The sequence below is a fragment of the Mastigoproctus giganteus genome, chromosome 5 (assembly GCF_048544385.1).
Source record: "Mastigoproctus giganteus isolate SK-2022 chromosome 5, ASM4854438v1, whole genome shotgun sequence".
In the NCBI taxonomy this organism is placed as follows: domain Eukaryota; kingdom Metazoa; phylum Arthropoda; class Arachnida; order Uropygi; family Thelyphonidae; genus Mastigoproctus; species Mastigoproctus giganteus.
This window is the reverse complement of record NC_143579.1, coordinates 28,285,450-28,309,397: the sequence shown is the minus strand read 5'-3', so window position 1 is coordinate 28,309,397 and position 23,948 is coordinate 28,285,450. Positions and strand designations below refer to the sequence as shown.

At 34.7% G+C, this 23,948-nt stretch overlaps 1 protein-coding gene across 3 annotated transcripts in view; it reads left to right on the top strand.

Annotated features, from left to right (window-relative positions):
- Positions 1–23,948, top strand: part of LOC150085267 (thrombospondin type-1 domain-containing protein 4-like) — a 326,936-nt gene that overhangs the window by 75,039 nt on the left and 227,949 nt on the right. For all 3 annotated transcript variants that reach the window (XM_090373963.1, XM_090373960.1, XM_090373961.1), the window contains one exon: positions 9,562–9,710. In XM_090373963.1, the coding sequence (XP_090230089.1) occupies positions 9,562–9,710 (149 nt within the window). The remainder of the gene's footprint in view (positions 1–9,561; positions 9,711–23,948) is intronic.

Genomic DNA, 23,948 nt, shown 5'->3' with positions numbered 1-23,948 from the left:
GCAGGAGTAGCAGTGCGTAGCACACACTTTTTGATTAAACCGGGATTCGAGCCCGTGACCAAACTTCAATGCAAGATCTCTGCCCTGCTCTCTGAAATGCATAGTTGGCTTCAAAAGAATCAGCTGATACTAAACCCAGAAAAATCCAAATATATGGTGTTTAGGACGAAAAATAAACCATTAAATATTGATTTCGAAATAACATACAAAGGAAAACAACTGGAAAGGGTGAATGATACCAAGTTTCTAGGAATCTGGCTAGATGACAAGCTGAGTTGGGATAAACAAATGATCACCTTACGAAAGAAGACTTCGTCACTAGCAGGAATACTCGCCCGAGCCTCTGCCTGGGTACCTCCTTCCCTTCTCAGACTAGTATTCCTTTCCTTAATACAGCCTCACGTCACATATGGAATCATCTCATGGGGTACGACCAGTCAACATAACCTTAGGAGAATCAATTCAATCGTCAATCGATGTGTTCGTTCAATTTTGGGCCTTCCCTGGAATGCATCGGTGACTTCGAGATATAAGGAAGCGAGACTCTTAAGCATCTACCAACTGATACAAAAAGCTGAGGCGGTTTTTGTCTACAATGCTTTGAAAACACCAAACTTTCCTCCTCTCTTTAGATCCTTTTTTATAACAATAGAAGAAGAAGGAATAAGATATAATTTAAGAAACGAAGCGAACCTGAAGGTTCCGCTTTTTAGAAAAGCCATAGGTCAAAAAAATATAAAATACAGAGGCGCAAAAACCTGGAATAATCTTCCTGAAAATATCAAAAATGCCATTTCACTAAACAGGTTCAAGAAGCTCCTAACTGAACACATCACCAGGAATGTCTGATATAAATCACCTTCCACTGAACTTTCCACAATGCATACCAGCTTGGAAACTATGTAAACAAGTTGAAAGAATAGCTATCAAAAAGCTTGTAACTCTATACGCAATTATTTCATAATTTTTTTCTTTCATACTTGTTATTGTAAAAGTACTCACAATGTAATTATAAGTATGTACTGTTGTTAACCACGCGACATGTGTGGTTGGTTTACGAAGTCTCTGTAATGGAATGTAGAAACATGTCCGATTCATGATGTATCTGTTTTTATTGTTATCTTTTTCAAAGGGAACACCCCCTAAAAAGCCTCTGGCTTATGTGTTCTCCCTCCCTTCTTGCTGTTAACTCCCAACAATTGTAACACAAAATAGGGATATAAAGCCAAGAGCTTACATAAACAATTTCCGTACTTGCATTGCATTCTATGAACTGGAATGCGTGACAATTCATTATACTATAATATTGTTTTGCATTGATTGTAATAATCTTAAATATGCCAAGATTGTTTTTGCTATAGGAGAAATCTAGTTTCCGCTAGATAAACTGGAAAGTCCGTTTTAAAGACGGATATTTTCGTATACTGCTTTGTATTTGTTAATTAAATCCATGTTTTTTAAATAATAAATAAATATTGATTTATTTATTCATAAATTATTAAAAGTAGTATAGTATTCAATAAAACTTAATATAATGATAAATGAAATTATAATTGAAATTGAAATTAATATAATGATAAATATGGCCTTAGTTGCTAATGCTCCTAAAAACCAAATAACAAACAAACAAACATCACCCCGCAAACCTCACTGAAAGGGATCGATATGGCAGTCGAGGTGTTCTCGTCTGGGGAAGTGTTACCTTGGGTGGGCGTACACAACTCCAGATACTGGAAAGCGGTACTGTACTGAGGTAATCCTTCCCCATGTGCGTCTGTTCCGAGGTGCTATTGGCCCCGAGTTCGTGTTTATGGATGATAACGCCACACCCCATCGCACTGCAGCTGTTGATATGCTTTTGAAAAGTGGGGACATTGTTTGATTGGTCTGCCCGTTCCACCGATCTAAATCCCATCGAACACATATGGGACGCCTTAGCGGCACGTACACACCCACCAGAAAATCTTCACCAGCTGAAGATGTCGCTGACAGAGGAATGGACGATGTTACCGCAAGAACTTATCAACAACGTTGTTCTAAGTATGGACAGGCGGTGCAAAGCCTGCATCGGCATTAGAAGTGGCCATATCTCCTACTGAGGACCACCTCTTCTCTTTATTCCATCTTTGGCAGTGATGCATCTGTATCATGGCAGCCAGTGCTATGTTGCCATTTTTGAATAAGTCCCTCTGTACTGTTGTTGTGTCGGTATTGTTTCCTTCATCATTTCTCTACCTCACGAGGTTCCTTTGGTATGCTTTTTCCATATCCAGGCCACTTAAGTTTTAAGTTTGTGCGTCTGTTCTGAGATTTACACACAAGATTTAAGTTTGTTGAAAACAACAACAAACTTAAATCTTTTTAGGAGCATCAGCGACTAAGCCCATATTGCTCCGTGTATATTGTATATAAATTGCGTGTGTTCTGAGATCGATTTTCTGTTTGCTGAACGAAAAACCATTCTACTCTCGCCTGAGACCGACTAACTCAGCCACGTTGTGAAAAAGGCCCATAAAAGTTACTTCCTCAATCGACGGGACTCGAACTCATATCTTTTTCACCCAGTGTTGGGAGGACAGCGATCCTGCTAACCGTGCTACCCACACCTTTGGTCAAGCTTCTCTGTTGTTCGTGAATATACGAATTGGGCTTTTGCGTTTTCTAAATTCGAACCGTTATGATTACATGGACTCTTACATAACTTTATTTTTCTTGTTCGAATAGAATATTCTGATAGCTTCGTCGCTAATATTGTTTTAATAAGAATCCTAAAAAAGAATGTCACAATTCAATCAATAAGGCCGTAAATAAAGTCAGAAATTGTAGAACTTTAATGTAATAGTAACAAAAGCTTTAAAATTATTAGGTAATGAGGGGATTTACGTTGCAAAATATAACAATTAAACGAGTGATAGAAACAGTCGCTTAATACTTATTGTTTTAAATTCTTCATAAAATAAAATTTATTCTTGATTCTATAGTGTACTGCGTATGTTAAGCCGTATACTTGGTGGATCCAGCCCCACCTCGATACTATTCAGTAATAACAAACTTAAACCCCACGATCCAAAATAAAAATGTATTTATTTCGTTTAATCTTACACAGTTATACAGTGCCAAGAATTAGTTAATTTTATGGTGATCCATCTCTATCTTGATAATGAATGTTATTATAAATGTAAATCATGAATATACTTTTCTTCCTAGAAAATCGACCCTTTCAAATCTGGCTCTCTTCTCTCATCCTATGCAAATTGATTTCGACAAAGAAATCATTTAGATTTTCTATTATTCTATGATATTTCACATGCATTTTTTTTTCCTATTCATATTGATCTCCTTCATTGTATGGTCGATGTGACCTCTTTATTGGATCTGTTTGAATCGTTGCTTATCAATCGTAAACTATTCATAATAAAAAAGGTACTAGATTAATTTCATTTGTTTCACAAGGTGCCCCTCAAGGTTTACCCTTAGATCCGCTTCTTAAATTAATATTCTCAACTGTATATCATAGTCTATTTCATTTCAGTTTACTAATGCTTAGTAAAACTCCATGCAGATGATCTTAAACTATCAGTAACAGAGTTTACTGTTTTACTGATTTTTCCATACCGTCTTGAAACAAATACACTTCACTGAATTTTCGTAATTTAACTGCTAGTCCTTTATAGACATCATCGTTAAACATCAACACAACCGCAGTAGCCGAGTGGTCAAGCGCGAGGGAGCATAAGTACACATGCTTTGAGTGACCGGGATTCAAGCCCATGGCCGCTGAATACGGTGCTGTTCTTGTATTCTCTCTATCGTGTGAATTCCTTTGACCGTGGTCGTCCCAGACTATAAGCGGAAAATTTATTTTTATTTTTTAACTTGTTTGTTCGCTTAACCCATATATGTATAAGAAATTACTCCCCACTTTGTTTCATTAAACCTGCAAAATTCCTCTGACGTTATGTAGTCGTCCCAAAGGAAAAAACCAGAAAATTTCTCATCCGGCTTTTTCCTAAAAGCACACAAAGAAGATCACATTGAAAGATGGCGGTCGTTTAAGATCTTTTATAGTCAATATAGAAGTATTTGTCATCATTAAGACGTCAGATAACAAAAAATGAGTTATTCCAAATTAAATGTTTTAACAAAAAAAATTGACGCATCATGCAATTCATTAGCAATGTTATCAAACAAAATGTCAGAGAACTGATAAACACTACGTAATTTTTATATTCAGAAATAATATATTGTTATCTATGCATGAATAATAGTCCAAGGATTTTATTGATAAACTCTAAGGAAGAATTCTTCATGTTTCGGGATAAAAAAAGGTCAGGGATTGATCATGGAAAAAAGCAAGTTTATAGGCTGACGAATGATAGATGATAAACTTTCGCTCGCCCACACGGAAGTACTACTTTTCTGTGGATATTAACTTCCCATTTGATAATGATACGCTTGGTCTAGATATCTTCAGTCTTTAGTAATAAATATATCGTATCTACGATTTTTTTCGTCATGTTAACCCAACTTATTCTTGAACTCTTTTATTAAAAACAAAGTATAAAATAAAGGTGTGAATTCGCATACCTTTCTGGATCTTTCACCCCCCCCCTTTTTTAAACCATTCTTGAAAGGGTTAAAAAAAAAAAAAAAAGAGTTCAAATGCGCACAACAGAAGAAATAGAAGTCTATGCACGCATTCGTTACCTCAGTACACACCAAAGCGTAATATAATGTTTTGACTGCATCCTTCATCCTACATGTACATCTTTCGGTATCTTCATTAGGAAAGCTGCCAAAGTTACAGATAAAGACAAACATATCGTGGGAAGAAAGAAGTCGCAACACACTTATCATCTCTTTCTCTTTCAGTACTGTAAATAAACGCATAAAAAAAAGGCGCTGAACTCCACCCTATTTCACGAATTGTGTGTTTAGACAGTCTCAAAGCTATTCGGGGAGGTCTTTAATGAACTTCTTTCTTTCAAAGAAAGATCTTTACTGGCAGGATACGTCACAAATACATTACGCACACTCTAAGCAAAGTTATTGGAACTCGACTCTCCACGCGAGACCTGTTTGCTTGCAAATGTTTTTCTTTTAACCCTTCGGTTATTTAATAACCACCGTGCCAGATCAAACTGCATTAAAAATTTTACAAGTCGAAATGCCTTTTATTATTTTTTAAATATATTTCTATGATTTGAATCGTGTAAATCAGACCTGCTCTATTACGGATCTTCGTAAATTCCACATGAGTGAGGGTACCATTGCATTATAAATACAATGATTATCAGGCGACTATAGCCAAAACGCATGCGCATTCTCCTTGCCTAATCTCCTGCCGATCACAACTTGAGAGCTGGCCCTATGAAGAGAAAATACTCTATTGGACTTGACAAACATTCTTTTGCATAAAAAAAAACAAAAAAAAAAAACAATCTTAAATGATAAGAAAGTGCTGAAAACTTAAATAAATTTTTTATTTTTCTTAATTTTATTAATTTAAATTTATTCAGACACCTTTTAAAAATTTTATAAAGATTAAATTGGTTCTAAACGATATGGGTATGTTTGTTTGTTTACGCAATGAAATTGTCATGTTCAGACAATTACGTACGATTTGTATTCCTTTATACGCATGCGCCACTTGAACAACTGATCTGTCTTCTGAAAATTCCTGTATGCGCACATTTCTGTCCTGTGATATGTTTGTTATTAATTCTTTTTATTTACGCAATAACATTGTCTGAACATTAATAATTTGCACAAAAAGCTTGGAGTAGGTTCCCATTGATATCCTGGGTGGTTGCGAATAATCCGAAAAATGTTATTTTAATAATATAGTATTCATATACAGCGTGAGGAAATTTTATGGGCTGTCTGTATTTGACACTAATAGATTTGCAAGTTTATTTTGAAAGTGGGTCTGCTTATCGATCAGGTTACGGATATGGATCATATAATAGTAAATTTATATAGAAAGTACAGGTGGTGGACAAAATAATGGAAACATTTTATATGCAAAATAGTAGTTTTTATAATGGCTGTATGACGTATTTATGAGCATGTAGTGATGATTTTTTGTTTTGTTTCGTTTCTTGCAGGCAGTACTGTGAAGGAAAGAAGATAAAAGCTGTTGTTTATTTAGAGAAGAGATGAAAAGGTACATGAAGAAAATGACCAATCTGTCTGAATTTCAAAAAGTTCAAATTAAAAGTTCAAATTGTTGGTGCATATTTGGCAGGGGTATCGGTGACTATGACAGCTGATTTGTTTAATGTATCCAGAGCAACTGTATTGAAAGTGATGTCTGCATTCATCGAGTATGGAAAAACAAAATCTGATTGGACAAATTGTGGCAGAAAAATGGAAGCAGACTGGAAGAGACCTCCGGACACTGAAAACGGATTGTAGTCCGAAAACATAAAACTGCGGAATTTAATGTGAATCTCAGCAATCCAGTTTCTACCAAAACGGTTCGGTGAGAGCTTCGTGAAGCTGAAATTGAAGACACGGCCGCTATTGCCAAGCCAGTCGTTATTGATAGTAATGCTAGAAAGAAGATGCAGTGGTGTAAGGAGCATAAAATATGAACATTGGATGATTGGAAACATGTCATTTTCAGATGAATCATCATTTAGACTTTTTTCCAGCATCATGGAGAGTTTGCGTTTGGCGAATGCCAAAGAAACGCATCACCTTACGCCAACCGTCAGTCATGGAGGATGATCAGCAATGGTTTGGGTAGCAGTATCTTGGTATGTTTTAGGTCCTATCATCTACCTGAACTGGTTAATTAACTAACTATTTGAATCTATTCTGAGTGACCTGGTTCGTCCCATGGTGCAAAAATTGTTTCTCACAAGCGACGCCACGTTTCAAGATGATAATGCTCTACTACACATAGCCAGATGTATAAAATTTTGGTTTAAGAAGCATAAAACTGCGGCTAAGCATCTTCTATAGTCTGCACAATCACGAGACTTGACTTTATTGAGACACTGTGGGCATATTTAATTTGGAGAGGAGAGTGAGAAATAATTTCCTTCATTACTCAGAGAACTTGAAACGTCCCTCCATAAACAATGGGGTGGTCTGGTATTCCTCTTAAAGAAATTTCAAGATTTATTTGAATCTATTCCACTTAGAATACGAGCTGTTTTAAATGCAAACTGTGGCCTAACTCCATATTAATGCCTACCTATAACTCTTATCACAGGTGTTAACATTATTTTATGCACCTCTGTACTTTTAAATAGAAATTGCATTTTGAAGGACACAAAACATGGTTTTGGAAAATCATGGTTAACTAACTACTCATTTTGACGAAGTTACTCATCAGCTGCGTGTAGGAAAATTTCGACATAGTTTATTAGAATTTTAGCAAGGCATTTCTTGGGATTATTGGCAAGGTTCTAAGATGGATGGCAGGATGGCTGCAGATCAGATAGTTGTGATTAATGGTTTTTTTTTTTTTTTTTTTTCTTTCAGAAGTGGGGTTCCCAATGATTGGTTCTTGGACCACTGTTCTTTCTGATTTTCATAAACGACGTCGACGAAAGGATAGAGAACTTTATGCCAAAATTTGAAGACAATGTAAAGATTGGGAGAGTCGTTAACGATCAGTGCCAAGCAGCACTCCTTCAGGGACGGAGCAATATGGTCTTAGTTGCTAATGCTCCTAAAAACCAAACAACAAAAATCAACAACTCCTTCAGGATGACTTGAACAGGCTTCAAGAATGGTCAGAAAATGGGAGCTATGTTTTAATGCAACAAAATTCAATGTCTTACACTTGAGGAATAGCAACCGCAAAGTAACTTACTTGGTGGGGTTGAATGAAAAATAGTATAGGAAGAAAGAATCTAGGAGTTACGATGGGCAGATATGAAGTTCTCTGAACAGTGTAAACAGGCAGCCACGAAAGCCCATGGTGTGCTATCGATGATTTATCGAACGATATCCTGTAGAAACAGGGAAGTCATAATCCCAATGTACAAGGCAATTGTAAGACCACATTTGGAATACTGTGTCCGAGAATGAAGACCTCATCTGAAAAAAGATATTGAGCTTCTTGAAAAATCCAAAGACTGGCAACTCTCATGGTGAAATCGGCAACAGGACGACCGTACAAGGAAAGACTTCAATTATGTGGGCCACAAAGCTTGGCAGCCAGGCACCTTAGAGAGGGAACTTATTTGAAGTTTATAAGGCTCTGAGAGGGGTTAGGAAAATTAAAGAAGGCGGAATCTTCAGTATTATAAAGAATTACAGATCTAGAGGCCATAAATTCAAATGACAAGGGTTTAGACTAGATTTTGAGAAGTTGTCTTTTACCAGCGAATGGTTGATGGAACAAGTTGCCTCTGCAGGTAGTTGAGGCTGACAGTTGAAAGAAATTCAAAGGTCAACTGGATGGTTATCCACATGAGGAGGGAAACGCATAACTTGTATTTTCCTATTTACTAGTTTTCTTGTACTATGTGGCTAATACTAAATTTCTTAACACGGATATTGCATATTAGCTGGATCAAAATTAGCAAAATTGCAGAAGTGACCTGTTCTGTGTTTGAAATTTGTTTAGGCGCTATAATTCGGTGATGAATGAAGTGTTAATGCCCTTTTCCCGACAAGTTCTGCAACACATCTTTGTAAACAACTAACTTGCTGTTACGCCATTGCAATTTACTAAAAAAAAAAATAATAATAATAATAAAATAAAATAAATAATAATACGTAGCATGCTGTCGATATCAGTTGGAGAGTACCAAATTACATGTATAGAAGACTCGTGTATAAAAGTTTCACTATTTAATATCATTTATTATCTTTCGATCCTTTATATTATGGTACTTCAGTATGATGGTTTTATTATTGGTGTATAATCTTGAATTTTGTTGAATTTGCTACTATAAATTCTTCGTGAATTCTAATTTATATTATAATAGGCCTAAAAAATTTTGCTCATAAATTTATCTCACTCCCGACTAAGTCCGCCCTCGTAAAATTGAGGGTATTAAGAAAACCTGGACGAAATATTTTAAAAGAAAGGTTTTGAAAGAACTTTCTAACATTTATATTTATGAATGGTAAAAAAAAAAAAAAAAACTCTCGAAAATATAATGGCCACAAATTACAGTAGACACAAATTAAAATATTTACAAAGGATTAAAATAAAAATAAAAAAATTATATGTACAAATCACGAAATAGTGAGAAAATACTGTTGTCTTGCGGTAAACTATTTATATGCAAAATAGCTGTTCCAGACTTGCTTGTATTAAATATGGCGTAGTTGAAGTTCCTTATTATGCATGCAACTTTGTTAGATATTGCTTTGGTAGTAGCAAGGGTCACATGTAAAATGGTTCTGGAATCTTTATTTTCCCCACGTAGTGTATATTGAAAACTAAGAGCTGAACATTTGTTCAAGGAACTATTTCGTGAACGTTTTCTAAAAAGTGTTTCAAGCTGCTATTAACAGGGGAAACCGAGAATCTCTCCTGTTCACGTAATTATGTGTTATTAGCAGCTTCTTAAACACTTTTACTTTTTTCAGCTCTACGACCAGCGGCGACATGCAGAGAACCGAGACGAGCTGAAAGTGGTGGGTAACTGGGGTCCTTGGTCCAGCTGGTCAGCGTGCTCACGAACTTGTGGCCGAGGAGTCTCCGTTCAGAATCGTGAATGTCTGTATGACCCAGGAAGGTGAGTAGCCTTGTAATGGGCAACTTAATGAATAGCCAAAGGTGGTTTGATAGGACAGCTTGTTTAATTTATACTGCTAGTTTTTTGTTGTTGTTTGATACCTTTTGAGACTCGTTAATTCTCTCGCTTGGACTTTTTTTTTTGTTTGTTTTGCTTTGTACTAAAAGAAACACCTTCCGCTCTTCATTTTCACTTAGAAATCCCTGTGGTGGTCCAAACTAGAAATCTCGTTTCAACAAAAATTTTCACTATAATAAAAATATTTCAAAGTTCTAGACGACATCCTTATTCACGGAAGTCTTATTTGAATGAAATAGTTCTGACAAAAAATTCTGTACAACGAATTATTGTCAATTTATACTATGCAAAAAGTTTAAAAAATATGGAAAAATAATTAAATTTCTTCTGTTTTTTGCCCTAAAACAAACTAATGCTATGACCATCAATATAATTTATGGTAGGGTGGCCTTTTTTCTGATGAAAAACTAAATTGTGGACCAGGAACCATATAACCTTTCCCCGGACCAGCTAACTCAGCCATGCGAAAAAAACCCATAAATTCTTTGTTTTGATTCTAACCTAGGCCTTTTCATTGCCAAGACAATATCAAACAGAAGGAAACAATTCAAATAGGAGAAAACAATACGAAATTAATTCTAATTCATGGTTCCGTTATGGCCTCAGATATTTGGGACCATTACTAAAGAGGTCTCGTGTTTTTAATGATTTCGTCTTTTTCTTCTATTTTAAAACTCATTAATGCACTGCAGGCTCGTGTGAAGACTTAAGTATTAAGATACAACGAAGAAAACAAGAAAATGTCGCTCCTCGCATGGGAATGCCTCATTATTCATTGTTATCCTTCTTCCTACATGTACATGAGCCCCTAAAAGCTGACACCCTGTTTGTAGATCGCTTCCAAACGTCATGTTAACACGACCCTAAGGAATTAAACATTTCTTTTGATTTCCGTAAGTAGTTTGATTTGATTTAGGGCCTCATGTACGAATATTTTGCTTATGAGCCAGGAGTGGCCCTAGACTAGTTGCCAGCAATTGGAATGTAGAGGAACCAAACAGTGACTCTTCTTCCTTCTTCCAAACCCTAAGCTGGTCTACACGGGGAGGGACTGCTCCTGTTTAGGGCTTGCAGCTCTATAAACTCGCCCTTTAACCATTCGGGCTGAAATAGGGACGTAGCGAGGGGGGGGGGGGGGTCATACTATCCGAATTAAATTTCTGCTGCCGAATTTCCTCTTCATCCTGCAGTGGAGTAGCAGGAATTGGAATTATAAAATATCGTCGGTGCCTAATGTTTTTAATGTCCTTGTGATTTTTTTTAGTGATTAAGCGTTTGCTGGAATTCATTGTTTTCCAAAATGACGAAAGAAACCATTTAAAATATAAATTTTTAAATAGTTTTTCTAATTAAATTGTATTATTGCATGCAGTATTAATATTTTAAGTAAAGGGTAGTCGGATGATTGACTATCTTTTATGAATATACAGTAGTATATTGGAACATGTAGGTAACGTAGGTACCCTTAGCTAGCTTATCTACATGTGTCACCCTTCTTATTCGATTCTTACAGACACAAAAAATGGGCCGAGTTAATACAGCAGGTGACAAATCGATGTCAGTTAAAGTTTGAATGGGTTTGTAAAGATGACAAGTTGACATATAGGGGCTGACCAAAGCTAATGACAAGGGAAGGCTGGAAGACTGGTTCGTGAGCCCTCAAGCCGACCAGCCTCTCTAATATAAAGACATTATCATATAATAGTAATTAATAATAATTATCGCAGACAAAAGATAATATATTTAATATACAACAAATTTGGGAAAACCAAATAAAAGCTATTAAGCAAAGAGAAATTACAAGTAGATAAATGGTTTCGTGGTCATTAGCTGACTGTAATGGTTCATCTTAACATGTAACAAACTTTTATTCGTCTCTGGGGTTGTCGCAATTTCACAGACAATACTAACAACAATAATCGACGCACTATAGAGGAATTGAAAAGTGACATTGCCTACATTCTTTTGAACATGGAGTGCTTTAGAACATGGTGATTATTTTTGGGACAAATTAAGGCCAGAGAATAAAGAATGCTACTTGTAAATTTCATGTCTCTAGCACTCTTTTACTCGAAGTTATTCAAATTTTCGTTTGCTCTCATTTAAAATAATCGCCCCATATTTTCAGTGTTTTAATGTTTTCAAATCATTGAAAATGAGATCATCTCAAGAAGTTTATCGTCTTTGAGAAGAGGAAAAGGTCTCAGAAATCAGACGAGAATGGTAGATGTTCCAAAAATTTTCTTACCGAAAAAGCTGCTTGGAAAGGTGCATTTTGTCTGACCAAAGATTCAGGCTTTTCGTACAAGTGCGTGGCTGTTAAGGTTTAGAAATGTGAATATAGGTTGCTTGGTTTGCAGTTTCTAAAGAAACAAATTCGTAATGGAAAATTCCTTCAATATCGAGAAAGATAAGCATGGTTTTTATTTTGAAGTATGCGCTATTTATCAGCCTGGAAGATTGCAGACTTTCCTATTAGGGACATTAGCGTTTCGTGTATAGGCCACATTAGAAAACCCCTGGCTTCGTCACTAGTTACGATATTCCTCCAAAATGGTTGGGGTTCTTTGAAAATCATGTCTGAAAAAAAGTCAATTTTCTTTTCTTTTTTTTTTTTTTTCCATTGCTGATGTAATTCAGACCTTCGCAGACTTTCTTCATATGGTTAAAATCAATCTAACAGTTTCTCTACGTGTTCGATTCTTTCAGAAAAGTTAATCGACAAAAATGGACGAATTTTTATCGACAAATTGGTTGTGGTGGTGGAGGGGAATAATACTTGACTCCGCTTAAAAAACTAAAAACAAAAAGAACTGAAGAGCATAAACAGGTCAAGGAGCTGCAGATATCCGGAATGCAAATGGTTTGATATGACGTTTTTTTCTCAAAATAAACTAAATAAACCCGATAAAATGTCGAATTTAACAGTTTGATTTCGTACAAAAATGAATGATATAAGAAATTTCTGCACTCCCTTCCCGTAGATTGACTGCTACGGTTTCAAATAGAAGTGAGTCAATGATTTCTCCATTATTGAAAAAGGGTTGAAGCAAGAGCAGTAGCGTGATAATTGGATAAATTGGCATTGCTTTCTTTGCGAATGGCTCTATATGGGAAAATTTCCATGCATATGGGGAGGAGAAATAAACAAGGCTGACTTTACCGAACAGTTGTTCAGGGTCCCCCGCGACATGATTTTAGGGCATCTAAAGTTAAGTGCGGACAATCCCGTGCTACCTAAATGTGGTTTTGGGTTGTTGTTAAAGTTCTAACAAGAGTTAGCTCTGGAGCATAGGGCTTTAAGAACAACTGCAGAAAATGCCCTCAGCACCACGAACCGATCACTTGTCCGAACAGCAAATTGAAAATTAAGTTGAAGGAAGAAGTTTGGTTGTAATTGAAATTCATTCAAATAACTCGCACCATAAAACGCCGCTGTAAAATTTTTATAAATGACGCGTAGTACAGGGATGACGTAGCTTTTTGAGGAATGGAAAAGCTCAATAAAACCTCTGTGTCCATCGCTAACTTGAGAGGAACTAGCTGAAAAGACTCAGCTAGTTCCTCTAGAAATCAGACTATTTCAAATGTATTACCGTATTTCTCATTAATTCAATGGCACTGAAATTGTGGTTCACGGATCCCAGGTGATCCGGGAGAAGGTGGATTTTCTGCTCATTATGAATGAATTAGATTACAAAAAAAGATAAGCTCACCTAAGAGAATTATAAGTTAAGATTGAAATTACAAGTTGAGATTTTTTTTTCTCCAACTTTTCTAGAAGCCGAGATATAAGCGATTATGTATAAAGCAGACTACTTACAGATATAGATTTTTTTTAATTTTACTTTTTAAATCTGTATTTTAAAAGTGGAATATAAATATTTTTGATTTAAAAATAAATTCATTAATGAATTTATTTTTAAATATTAAATTAAGTAGTTGATGCGTTTGCGCAAACGATAACTGGAATTATAAGTCAGGATATATAATATCAGAAATGATAGCAGCCAGTGGCATAACGTATAATACAATTTTATGGACATTTCTGTTACTTCAAGTATACGAGATCAAATCCAGCTCTCCCCCACCCCAACTATTCGTTGTAAATATCTCGTTTATCTTAATACTGTTTTATATATTTTAATATTTTAGCGCGAAATTTAAGACACGTGTGTAATTTTCAATAATTTTGCTTAGTAAGCAATAGTTAATTTACCGAGGGACAGCCAGAAAAATACCCCATTAAGATTTTTTTAGTCCGTCCCTAGAAAGAGAACTGGGCATGCCAAAAAAAAAAAAAAAGCAGATTGAAATTCTAGGTCACGAGATCAAAGTTCGGGCTGCACTTAAAAAAAGAATAAAAAAAAAATAATAATAAATAAATAAATAAAAGCAGCGTGAGGCATTTAGAAATTACTCCAGAAACAGCTGCAGAATACCGGAAATGCTCACCCCATAAGTGCCCGTGTAGGGGAAGAGATAATTAGTTTCACAGAATCTTGTCATATGAATGTCGGATGACGATTTGAATAGCTAACTGAACTGCTGCAGCCACCACTTAGGAGAGACCGTGTTTAATAATGATGATTCCTAGAAGCAAAGCCGCATAACTGTTGACCCGCATAATCCAATATTTTTCTTTCTTTTATTTATTTATTTTGTTGGTAAGTTTCTGACCACTAAATATCCCTTTAAGCTGATGAAAGCGCCTGTTGATCTTTTGTAGGAAGAGAATTAGTGTTACTAATGTTACAACTGCCTTTCAAGAATAATGGACGTAGAAAAGAAAGAAAAATGAAACAAGATTTAGCTGTATTTTAATAAGAACATCACACTATCTTGATTTAATTCTTAAATTGATCGAAAAAGTATTATTTTTATTTCAATATAAGGCATAAAACGACATTATTCAAAATAATAAAGAAAATTTAATAAATATTGCGAACACACCACCACATGAGCTTCTAATTAATTTTTTTATTTTTTGAAAATTTGACAAAAATCTGTTTTATTCATTATTTTATTAAATTTTATATTTAGTAAATGCCTTCTTCGTCCCTGTCCAGTTCTTTTGTTTAACGATAAAAGAAACGTTTTTTTATGTTTTTTCCTTTTTTTTTTTTTTTTTTTTCGTACAGTGTTTTGATGAAAAGTAAATTCCGTAATATCACCACTTGAACTAGAGATAAAAATAATACTCTTATTACCTGAACTATAGAACAAAGTTGTAAAAAGAGGTGATAAGCCATCTTCAGTATCTCAATCCAGGAAGCAACTGTCGGTGATGCAAAGAATATGTTGTGATCTCATAAGGCTTTAACGACTTTGGTAAAGTACACTATTTCAAAAGTATTCCTTTGCTCTGGAATTTGGATTAAAAAATGAATCGTACCCAACATCCACTTGTCAGAAATAGATACAAAAGTAATTTCGTTCATGCTAGAAGCAAGCCTATCAACAAAATATGATAGATGGGTTAAGCCGTTGAATTTAGTTACTTTCAATGGAGAGTCATGAACTGGGACGTCAGCTCGGGCCAGGCCAACACGCCTGCAACCAGTGTTGCCATTTTAGCGGTTTACCCGCTAGATTTAGCGGAATTGCTTCAGGTTTAGCGGATAAAAATATGAAATAGCGGATAGCGGATTTTTTAGCGGGAAGAGTATAAATGTTTAGCATTTTATGTATTTTGGCAATGTAACATTTATATTAAGAAATATTCATTTAAGAAATATTAAATTAATTGTTCGATTAATTATTTAATTAACAATAAAAATAATTCATAATTGAAATAGTAGGGATATCATATTTCATAGTTTTTTTTTTTATAAAGCGAAGAATCGGTTTTATATTATTCTGGATTTCCCTGAGGAGAACCCCAACAATTTTACGTAGTTACGCTCGCGGTCAAACGACCTGATCATTGGGTCATAGCTTTAAATTGTTGAATCAAATCTAAAAATGTGGAAAAAATTCTAATGACGCCTTTTTTTGAAACAGCGAAGGAATGGCATTGGATAATTTTTCTTCGTCGTATTTGTTTGGCTTCCAAGAAATGCGATCCGAATTACCGACATCTCTTTCAACGTTTCTAATAACCACAGAGCAATAAGAAATAATTATTTCTAATAACCACAGTGTAATAATATCTTAGTATAGTCAGTCCTCGTATAGCACGATAGTTGTATTCCTAGAAACCCTCGTGCAATGCAAAATCGTGCGTTTAGTAAATCCACCAGCCGACAAAATCAATTCAAATATTTATACAGTGCCATAAACGATGGTGCAGATCCGAAAAAGATAGTTCATTCGTGTCAAACAAGGTGGTTATCCATTGAAGTTGCTATAACAAGAATTTTAGAACAGTATATTGAATTAAAAGCCCATTTTGAAATACTCGTTTGACTGACAAATGTTATACTGCAGAACTTCTTTATTCAATGTTCAAAGATGCAAGTAATTTAGCATATCTCTTATTTTAAAACCTATCTTATCTGAAGTACAAAGAGTAAACAAATCTTTTGAATCAAATACTGCCGATCCTACATTATTACTACATGATTTAAACATGCTATTGTCGATGATTGCCAATAAAATGTTTTTACCAAATAATGAAAGAAAAATAAATGAATTAATAATGAATAAACTTATCACAACAACAACAGATGAAATGGCAATAAGAGAGAGATGCCGTAATTTCTTGATTGATTTGTATCAACAATTAAAACAACGCCTTCCGGACAACATAAAAGAATTAGAAAAAATGTCATTAATCTCAGTTAACAATATATTAAAGAAACAAAAAGAACCACTGATAAATTTATTACAAAATTTAAAATTGTCTGAAGTAGAAATTGAAAAAATTGAGCAACAGTATATAAACATTACTCTCGTTAAATGGGAAAACATCAACAATACAATGAAGTTTTGGTCAGAAGTTTCGAAATATCGAGATGCAAGCGGTAAAAATCCATTTAAAGAAATTAGCGAATTTCCATTGGGTATTTTAATTTTGCCATTATCCAATGCAGATGTGGAAAGAATATTCAGCAACATAAATCTAGTAAATAACAAAACACGCAACAGAATGAGTGTTGGCACGGTTAATGCAATCTTATCAGTACGATACGGGCTCAAAAGAGTTGAAAAGTGTTGTAAAAATTATGTTTTACCTGAAGAAGTGCTTCGCAAAATAGGCACACAAGAAACATATGATGAGGAGGTATTGAATTTCGAAATTAATTTAGATTTTTAGATATTGATTTTATATTAAAAACAGAAAATAAATAACTATTTATATATACTATTTGTTTGTTTGTTTTTATTCACTACAAAGTACAAACAAATGAAAATTTTAAAAATTTGGCGGGTCAAGTGCTAAAAATAGCGGATTTTGAGTATGCGGCTAGCGGGAAATATTATTAAGAGTTGGCAACACTGCCTGCAACCAGTAGCCGAATTGACTTATTTTGAAGAACGAAAGGACCAAAATATATCCTTCCCTCGTATCAAAGATTGGTGCCGAGTCTACCAACAAAGATACAGTGTCGATTTAAGGCTGGGAGGGGGGGGGGGTGTTATTTAATATTCTTTCAAAAAGTTCTTTGAAACATTCAGGTGTCTGATTATTTTTGCCAGTATAGTGTAGTACACATACTGTATTTAAGATGGCGTTTCTCCTTTGAAAAGCTTCTTTAATTTTTTAAAATTTATCATTCATAGCTTATTGACCTCCAGGATTCGTTTATAGGTTATGCAACGCAAGTAGAGAGAGTCAGTTATAAGTTATAAATGAGATACCAAAGAGATTTCTTTAACAATGTTACGCAACAGAATTTTTCATAAAAAATAATAATAAAATAACGTGACTTGGAGTATTTCGATATGCAAATAATGGGGAGAAAGGAGGTTCAAAAAGTAAAAAAAAAATCACAGTGCAATTTGTGAATCGCCCCTTAACGTCTAACCTTTACCATTGATGTTTATAATTTTAAATATAGAATTTCTATGTTTCTATTTGAATTTTCTGCTCTGTAATGTGTACATGCGTTGGAAACACATTGGGGAAAATTTTTCTAGGATTTGTTCCACCAGCTAATAGAGATTTTTATATTTGCTAGGAGATCGCTGGACCTTCGATGGTCCAAAACTTGGAAAGTTATCTGAGTAATAAGAGGAGCGGGCTCTTAGTGTATCAGACGCTGGTGAGAAAGCGATGCTAGAGGGACGCTGGGGGAAGCTAGAGAAACAGTCATTCACACCAGTCTTCTGTTTTACTGACCAGTCTAATTAATAGCTTTACTGGACAGATAAATGAACCATGAAGGTCGTGTCTAGACGGCACGTGAGTTTGTAGCTACCCATGGAAATGACCTACTACTAAATAAGGTAATAGGTGACACAAAACAGAAACAAAAGTTACATTCATCGGCATGTTAATCACTTAAAGTGTTAGCAGTAATTTGGGTATGTATATAGGGTTACACAGAAAATAATCTACTTCAGAGGAATGCTGGAAGGAGATGTCGAATTACTAGCACAGAACATCAGAGGGTGTGGTTGCATTCCACAAACTACATGTGAGTATTTTTGAAATAAGCGGTCAATTTTAAAATTTTTTTTTCGTAAGTATTGCGATTCATGAGTTTAAGACTTGGAACTAATGTTCTAACTTTTCTTAGAAAAAAAATAAAATTTTTAATTTGACCATTTTCAACGAGAATTTTGGGAGCCGGAAATTATGGCAGTCCTTTTCGAAACTCAAAAAGGTATTAGACAATCGAATATTAATTATATCTCGCGAAATTATCTTATTTTACACTTAGAAAATCAAGGAAAAGGTGTGTTTAATAAAAATTTTATTTAAGAAGATAGTCAGCAAATTCAAGAAAAATGTAAATTTCATTTTTAAATTTTTTTTTATAGAAATAATTCTATAAATGGGGTAGTGGTCCCTTAATTTTGTAAATGTATTATTTAAAACGAACATGATTCTCAATTTATTATTTATATAATGTACTTTGAGAATAGCATATTTCTTAAATTAATTAAAGAAATGCTATGTCTAAAGAAAAATTAGCAAACCACATGAATTATTTTTTAATAGAATCCAACCACAAACCTCATCTAATTGATATTGCGATGCTTACTTTCCTCATGCTTGCTGCTGAGACCCGATGAAAACATTCCACAGGAATCTTTTCATCGAGCCTTAACAGTAAGGGTGGAGGAAGAAAACTTAAGTAATAACATGCTACTTAACATTTGAACTGAGATGTGAATGAAATAATTAAACTTTAGACAATCATAGGGCAAGCGAGGAAGCTTTGCCACCAACATAATGGGGACAAGGCTTCATTAAAAACTTAGGTTAGCAAAAAATAAATTTGTATTGACAAAAAAAAAAGTCAAAGTTATTCCATTAAACATTAATCAAAAATCCTATCAAATAAATACTAATGTATTTCTTTTGAGCCTTTCTTTAATGATTTATGAAAGAAAGGCTCAGATTATATTAATAGCTATCATGGTCTTTCTTTTATTCATTATTGAATTACGAGCTGTATAAGAATTAAATGTTAACAAGGTTTTTATAACATCATCATATATGCTATGATTTCAATAAAACAGGATAATTCAGTATGATAGAGAGAGAGAATAAGGATTATAGACACACTAGCAAACCAACTACAGAATACACCATTGTGTCGGTTTGTTGGATGAAAAATCCGAATTTCCTGGAGATAAACTTAACTCCTGCTCGAGAGACTGACTAATTCTATCATGTTTCGAAAAAGATATCGCATCCGGCATATAAGCCGACCTTTGAAGCGCTCAAAAATCGTCTAAAATTTTAAGGACACCCGCCGTTCATGGCTGGTCATGTCCTACCCAAGCACCACAAGTGACGCAACTATAAATATGCTCGTAGGCCTTCGAGGAGATAGTGGCATGCTACGATGGACAGAGTTAAGATTTCCAGCGCGGAATTATTATAGAGCGTTACATAAGCAATCAGTCTGTACGTGATATTTCAACTGCAGTGAAGATCTCTACGTCGACGATTCGTGATGTGATCTGCAAATGGAAGCATACTGGTGTTGAAACCGTAACAAAGCTGACGGAACGTGATAGATCTGCAAAGAATCGTCCTCTCGAAACGCAGATCGACGCACCAATGACTGTAGAACAATGGAAATCTGTGCTTTTGGAGTAACAGGTCACGGTACATAGTCTACCAGTCTGAAGATCGTGCCTCGACTTGGCGCTAAAGCTACCTGTCAGACTGTATCGTCCCAACAAATTTGGCAGAGGCAGCATGATGATTAGGGGTAGTTTTTCACGATTGGGTCTTATACCGTTGGTTGTTTTGGACAAAAGCATGAATTCTGAGGTCCATGAACGCCCTGAGCAATAATGCATTAACTAAGTTGTGGCAGCTCATCGGCGAAAGCACATGTCTGTATCAATAGGACAACACTCAATGTCATACTTCTCGCGTTATGACGGATTGGTTTGAGGATATGAACGTTGAAAAGGATAGCCCAGAGCCCTTAATTCAATCCTATAGAACCTCTGGGGTGGATTGAATCGTTTGGTGCATATAAAGATAGAGACTAGCCAAAATTCAGAGATGGACTGGTCGCTGCTTTGAAGGCCGAATGGTAGAAAATATCGGAAGACACTTGCAAAAATCTGGTGGAGAGTGTTCTACTGAGACAGAGACTGTCATAAAGGTTAAACGTTATTAGTTTTCCTGTAAAGATTATCCGGATATTAATGGTAGGGTAGTGTATACGCCAGGTGTAAAATCGTATGCCGAAATATATTGTAAAAATTTGGCGTATTATTGACGGGATTCGTACCCACACCTGTCCTACCTGGTTGAAGCTAGACGAAAATTTGACTAGGGTTTGAAAAAATATTGAATAATACACTGTTTAAATGAAATTAAAATTAAAACAGACCAGCTAAACATTTAAACAAATTATAATTTAAAAAATTACGAGCTCTATTTGAACGATACTCGAATAAAGACGACTGCTTTATGAATCCGATCAGAACGTGTTGGAACTTGAAGAGGAATCGGTCCCCTGATCTATATATAAGAATCAGAAAGACCCTGTACCCCAGAGGATGCACAGTGTAACAAGGTTAGAAGCTAATAGTGAGAAGGCAGCTGACTAATTGATACTTGACACATTTAGCAGAAGTTTTATTATTATTTAATTCATGTCGCAGTCGTTTAAGTTTTAATTAAACTATTATTAAGTTTCCTTTCACATCCTTACGTTAGGCCTCAAGTTTATACAGAATGTTGACAAATTACTTAAGTAGAGTTTGTGTTGGAATAAGGTATGCATGGATGCACACTTTTGTAATTTCCGTAATCAGATATTTCGGGCAATAAATTCTGCTTAAAAATAATTCATGTAGTTTACCATTATATTTTCTTCCAGCAGTTTTTCTATGTGGATCTAATTTTAATAATCAGTATTAATCACTGTGCAAAGTGGAGTGTCGATGATCTAAAAATTAAGAAAGCGCAAAAACAGATTGGCCTATAATTGTTGTAAGAGCACATTACAAAATTAATTTATTATTATTATTATTTATTTTTTTGTAATTTTTAATTACGGCTTTCCTCTTAGAGCAGAGTTCGAGAACATAAACATCAACCAAACACGACATGCTTGATGTCAGCAGTCAACAATTGGCGCCATCTACCGGAAAGTCAAGGCAATGCTTAAAATAACACATGAATCAAGTCCAGTACTTCAATGAGAAACGTATTATTTTATGTTGGCCATCGAATTCTACCTTAATTAAAATTTTCTTAATCATTTCATAAGGAGGCTATCTCTACTCTATCTCGAGATAGAGTACAGATAGCTTAGAGATAATTTCCCAAATATCAAGATTAGTTGTTTTCATTACGTCAAAACATATGCAATAATAAAAATAAAAACAACCTTGAGCCTCGGGTGTCGGCACAATTAAAAAAAACCAAAAAACTGTTCTAGAATATAGATCCTGTTTTCTGCTAACGCCGTCTGGTACAAGCAGCGTAGCAAAACTAATATACGACAGCCACAGCTAATCTGACGATACAAACCGGAGGAGGATATAAGTTGAATTCCTTCTTTCTCTCCCTTCAAATAAGTCTCTGTATTACACATTACGCAGGAATTCCTACAAAACAGTAGACTGGAACCTGTCTACTGGGCGCGTGTTTATTGGGGAAAGTCACGTCTAATCTGTTATAGAGAGTCGGAAAGCCGTGTGTTGATAGTGCAGCTATGACACAACTACGAAATATGATCCATGTCACCGGCTGTGAAGGGGCTACGAAAACGCAGCGTTTCTGTTGGGCGTCTGTGACACTGTTGGAGACTGCACGTCAGTTGCCCTGCTGTGCAGGGAAGGCCCCTGTTACGCTTTTGTGTGTGGGAAGAGGAATACAGTAAAACCCAAGTGATCTATTACCTCGGAAATGTATGAGCCAAACGGAGAGTTTATCTTAAAGAGTTCATCAATAGGCAGTATAAAAACTAACAGCAGTAAAAAATATAACTGAAGATAACAGAAACGCAAATGCTACTGTCGAGACCAACTATGATATGCAACTCAGTCACCCAACGTGATTAATGTTTAAAGTTGCACCTGAAGTCAAAAACTGTAACTTTTGTAGGGTGGTTGCCCATGTCTTAAGGTGTTCAGCTACTGCACGTTTAATCGTGCAGCATTTGAACATCTACTGATTTTGGTACCGAAATACATTTTCTGGAACTGTAAATGTGTCCTCAATCAGTTACGATCCATGTTTCCGGGTTATTTTTTCCCTTTTCGAAAATAAGAAACGTGCAATATTATATTAATTGTAATTAGCGTTAACTTATAAAATAAATTAATCGTACGAGGTAAAAGTTAAGAAACCCTAGAAGGGGAGAATCTGCAATTACTGTATATACAGTAGTTTCAAATTCAACTTAGAAGCGCAATTGTAGAGAAAGAAAAGGCGTTTACATAAATTTTATTTAATAATATTTAAATATAAATAAATAAACATATCTTTTATTATGCCCTAAATAACTTAAAGAATGAAACTTTCTTATAGAAAAAGTTAAAATCAAAACACCGATAATACTTATTAAAAACAAACTTTTTCCGATGCCTTTTTTTGGAATTGGAAGATTCCAAAAAAAAAAAGAATTTGGAATTTTTTTCCAAAAGTTTTTGGAACTTTTTCACCATATTTATTAAATAATTTATAATTTACTTTGGGGCAAAAGTTGAAAATAACCTCATGGACGTAATCAAGCGAAAGTCAGTTAAAGAAATCTGAAATTTTAATGTTTTATGTAAATTTTTAAAAAATTAAGTTAAATGATTTTTTGTAAAATTCTATATTTTTTTGTTAATTTCAGAAACGATGCTAATATCGGAGTGGATTATTATTATAGCATCAAAGAAAATCGTGTATCACTTTATCTAGTAAATGTTTGACAAATTTTGTTTATATTTAGAGGTGTTTTATTATTAAAATATAATTTTAAACGAAAGATATTTCTATATATAAACAATTCGAAAATATTAATTCAAATTTGCTTATTGTTTGAAATAGTTATACATGCCATCAGAATGACTAACTCGTTTAAGTTTTTCTATTTAGTTATATAATTTTTTTTAAAATCCAGTTCCTAAAATCTTTTGTACTTCAAATAATTCCGACAGTTTGTATAGAAATGCATACAATTCATCGCAAAATCCGGTTACTGAACTGTTAGACACTAACTTAAGCAAACAACTGCTGATTACGTATCATAAAGAAGTTGGAAAAATGTCTTAGGATGTACCTGACACTGAGCATGATAAATTATAAAGGTAAACATTACCCTTACAAACGCTCCCATTTTTGTGGTGTATTTTCTTTCCCATAGCGCACTGAAAGGGGTTTGTCGGAGGTATTTGTTAAAGCTGGCGACAAGAAAAAATCAATTCATACGTTAAATAAACCTCGGTGACCTTTTGCAAGTTACCTACATCATGTGTCAGTTGGTGCAGCCCATTCACGGGGATAACATAAAGTGTTATGTCTGCCCATTAAACAGTAGAAAGTGATTTTTAAAACATAGCGGGTTGGTCATTCTCGTTTGT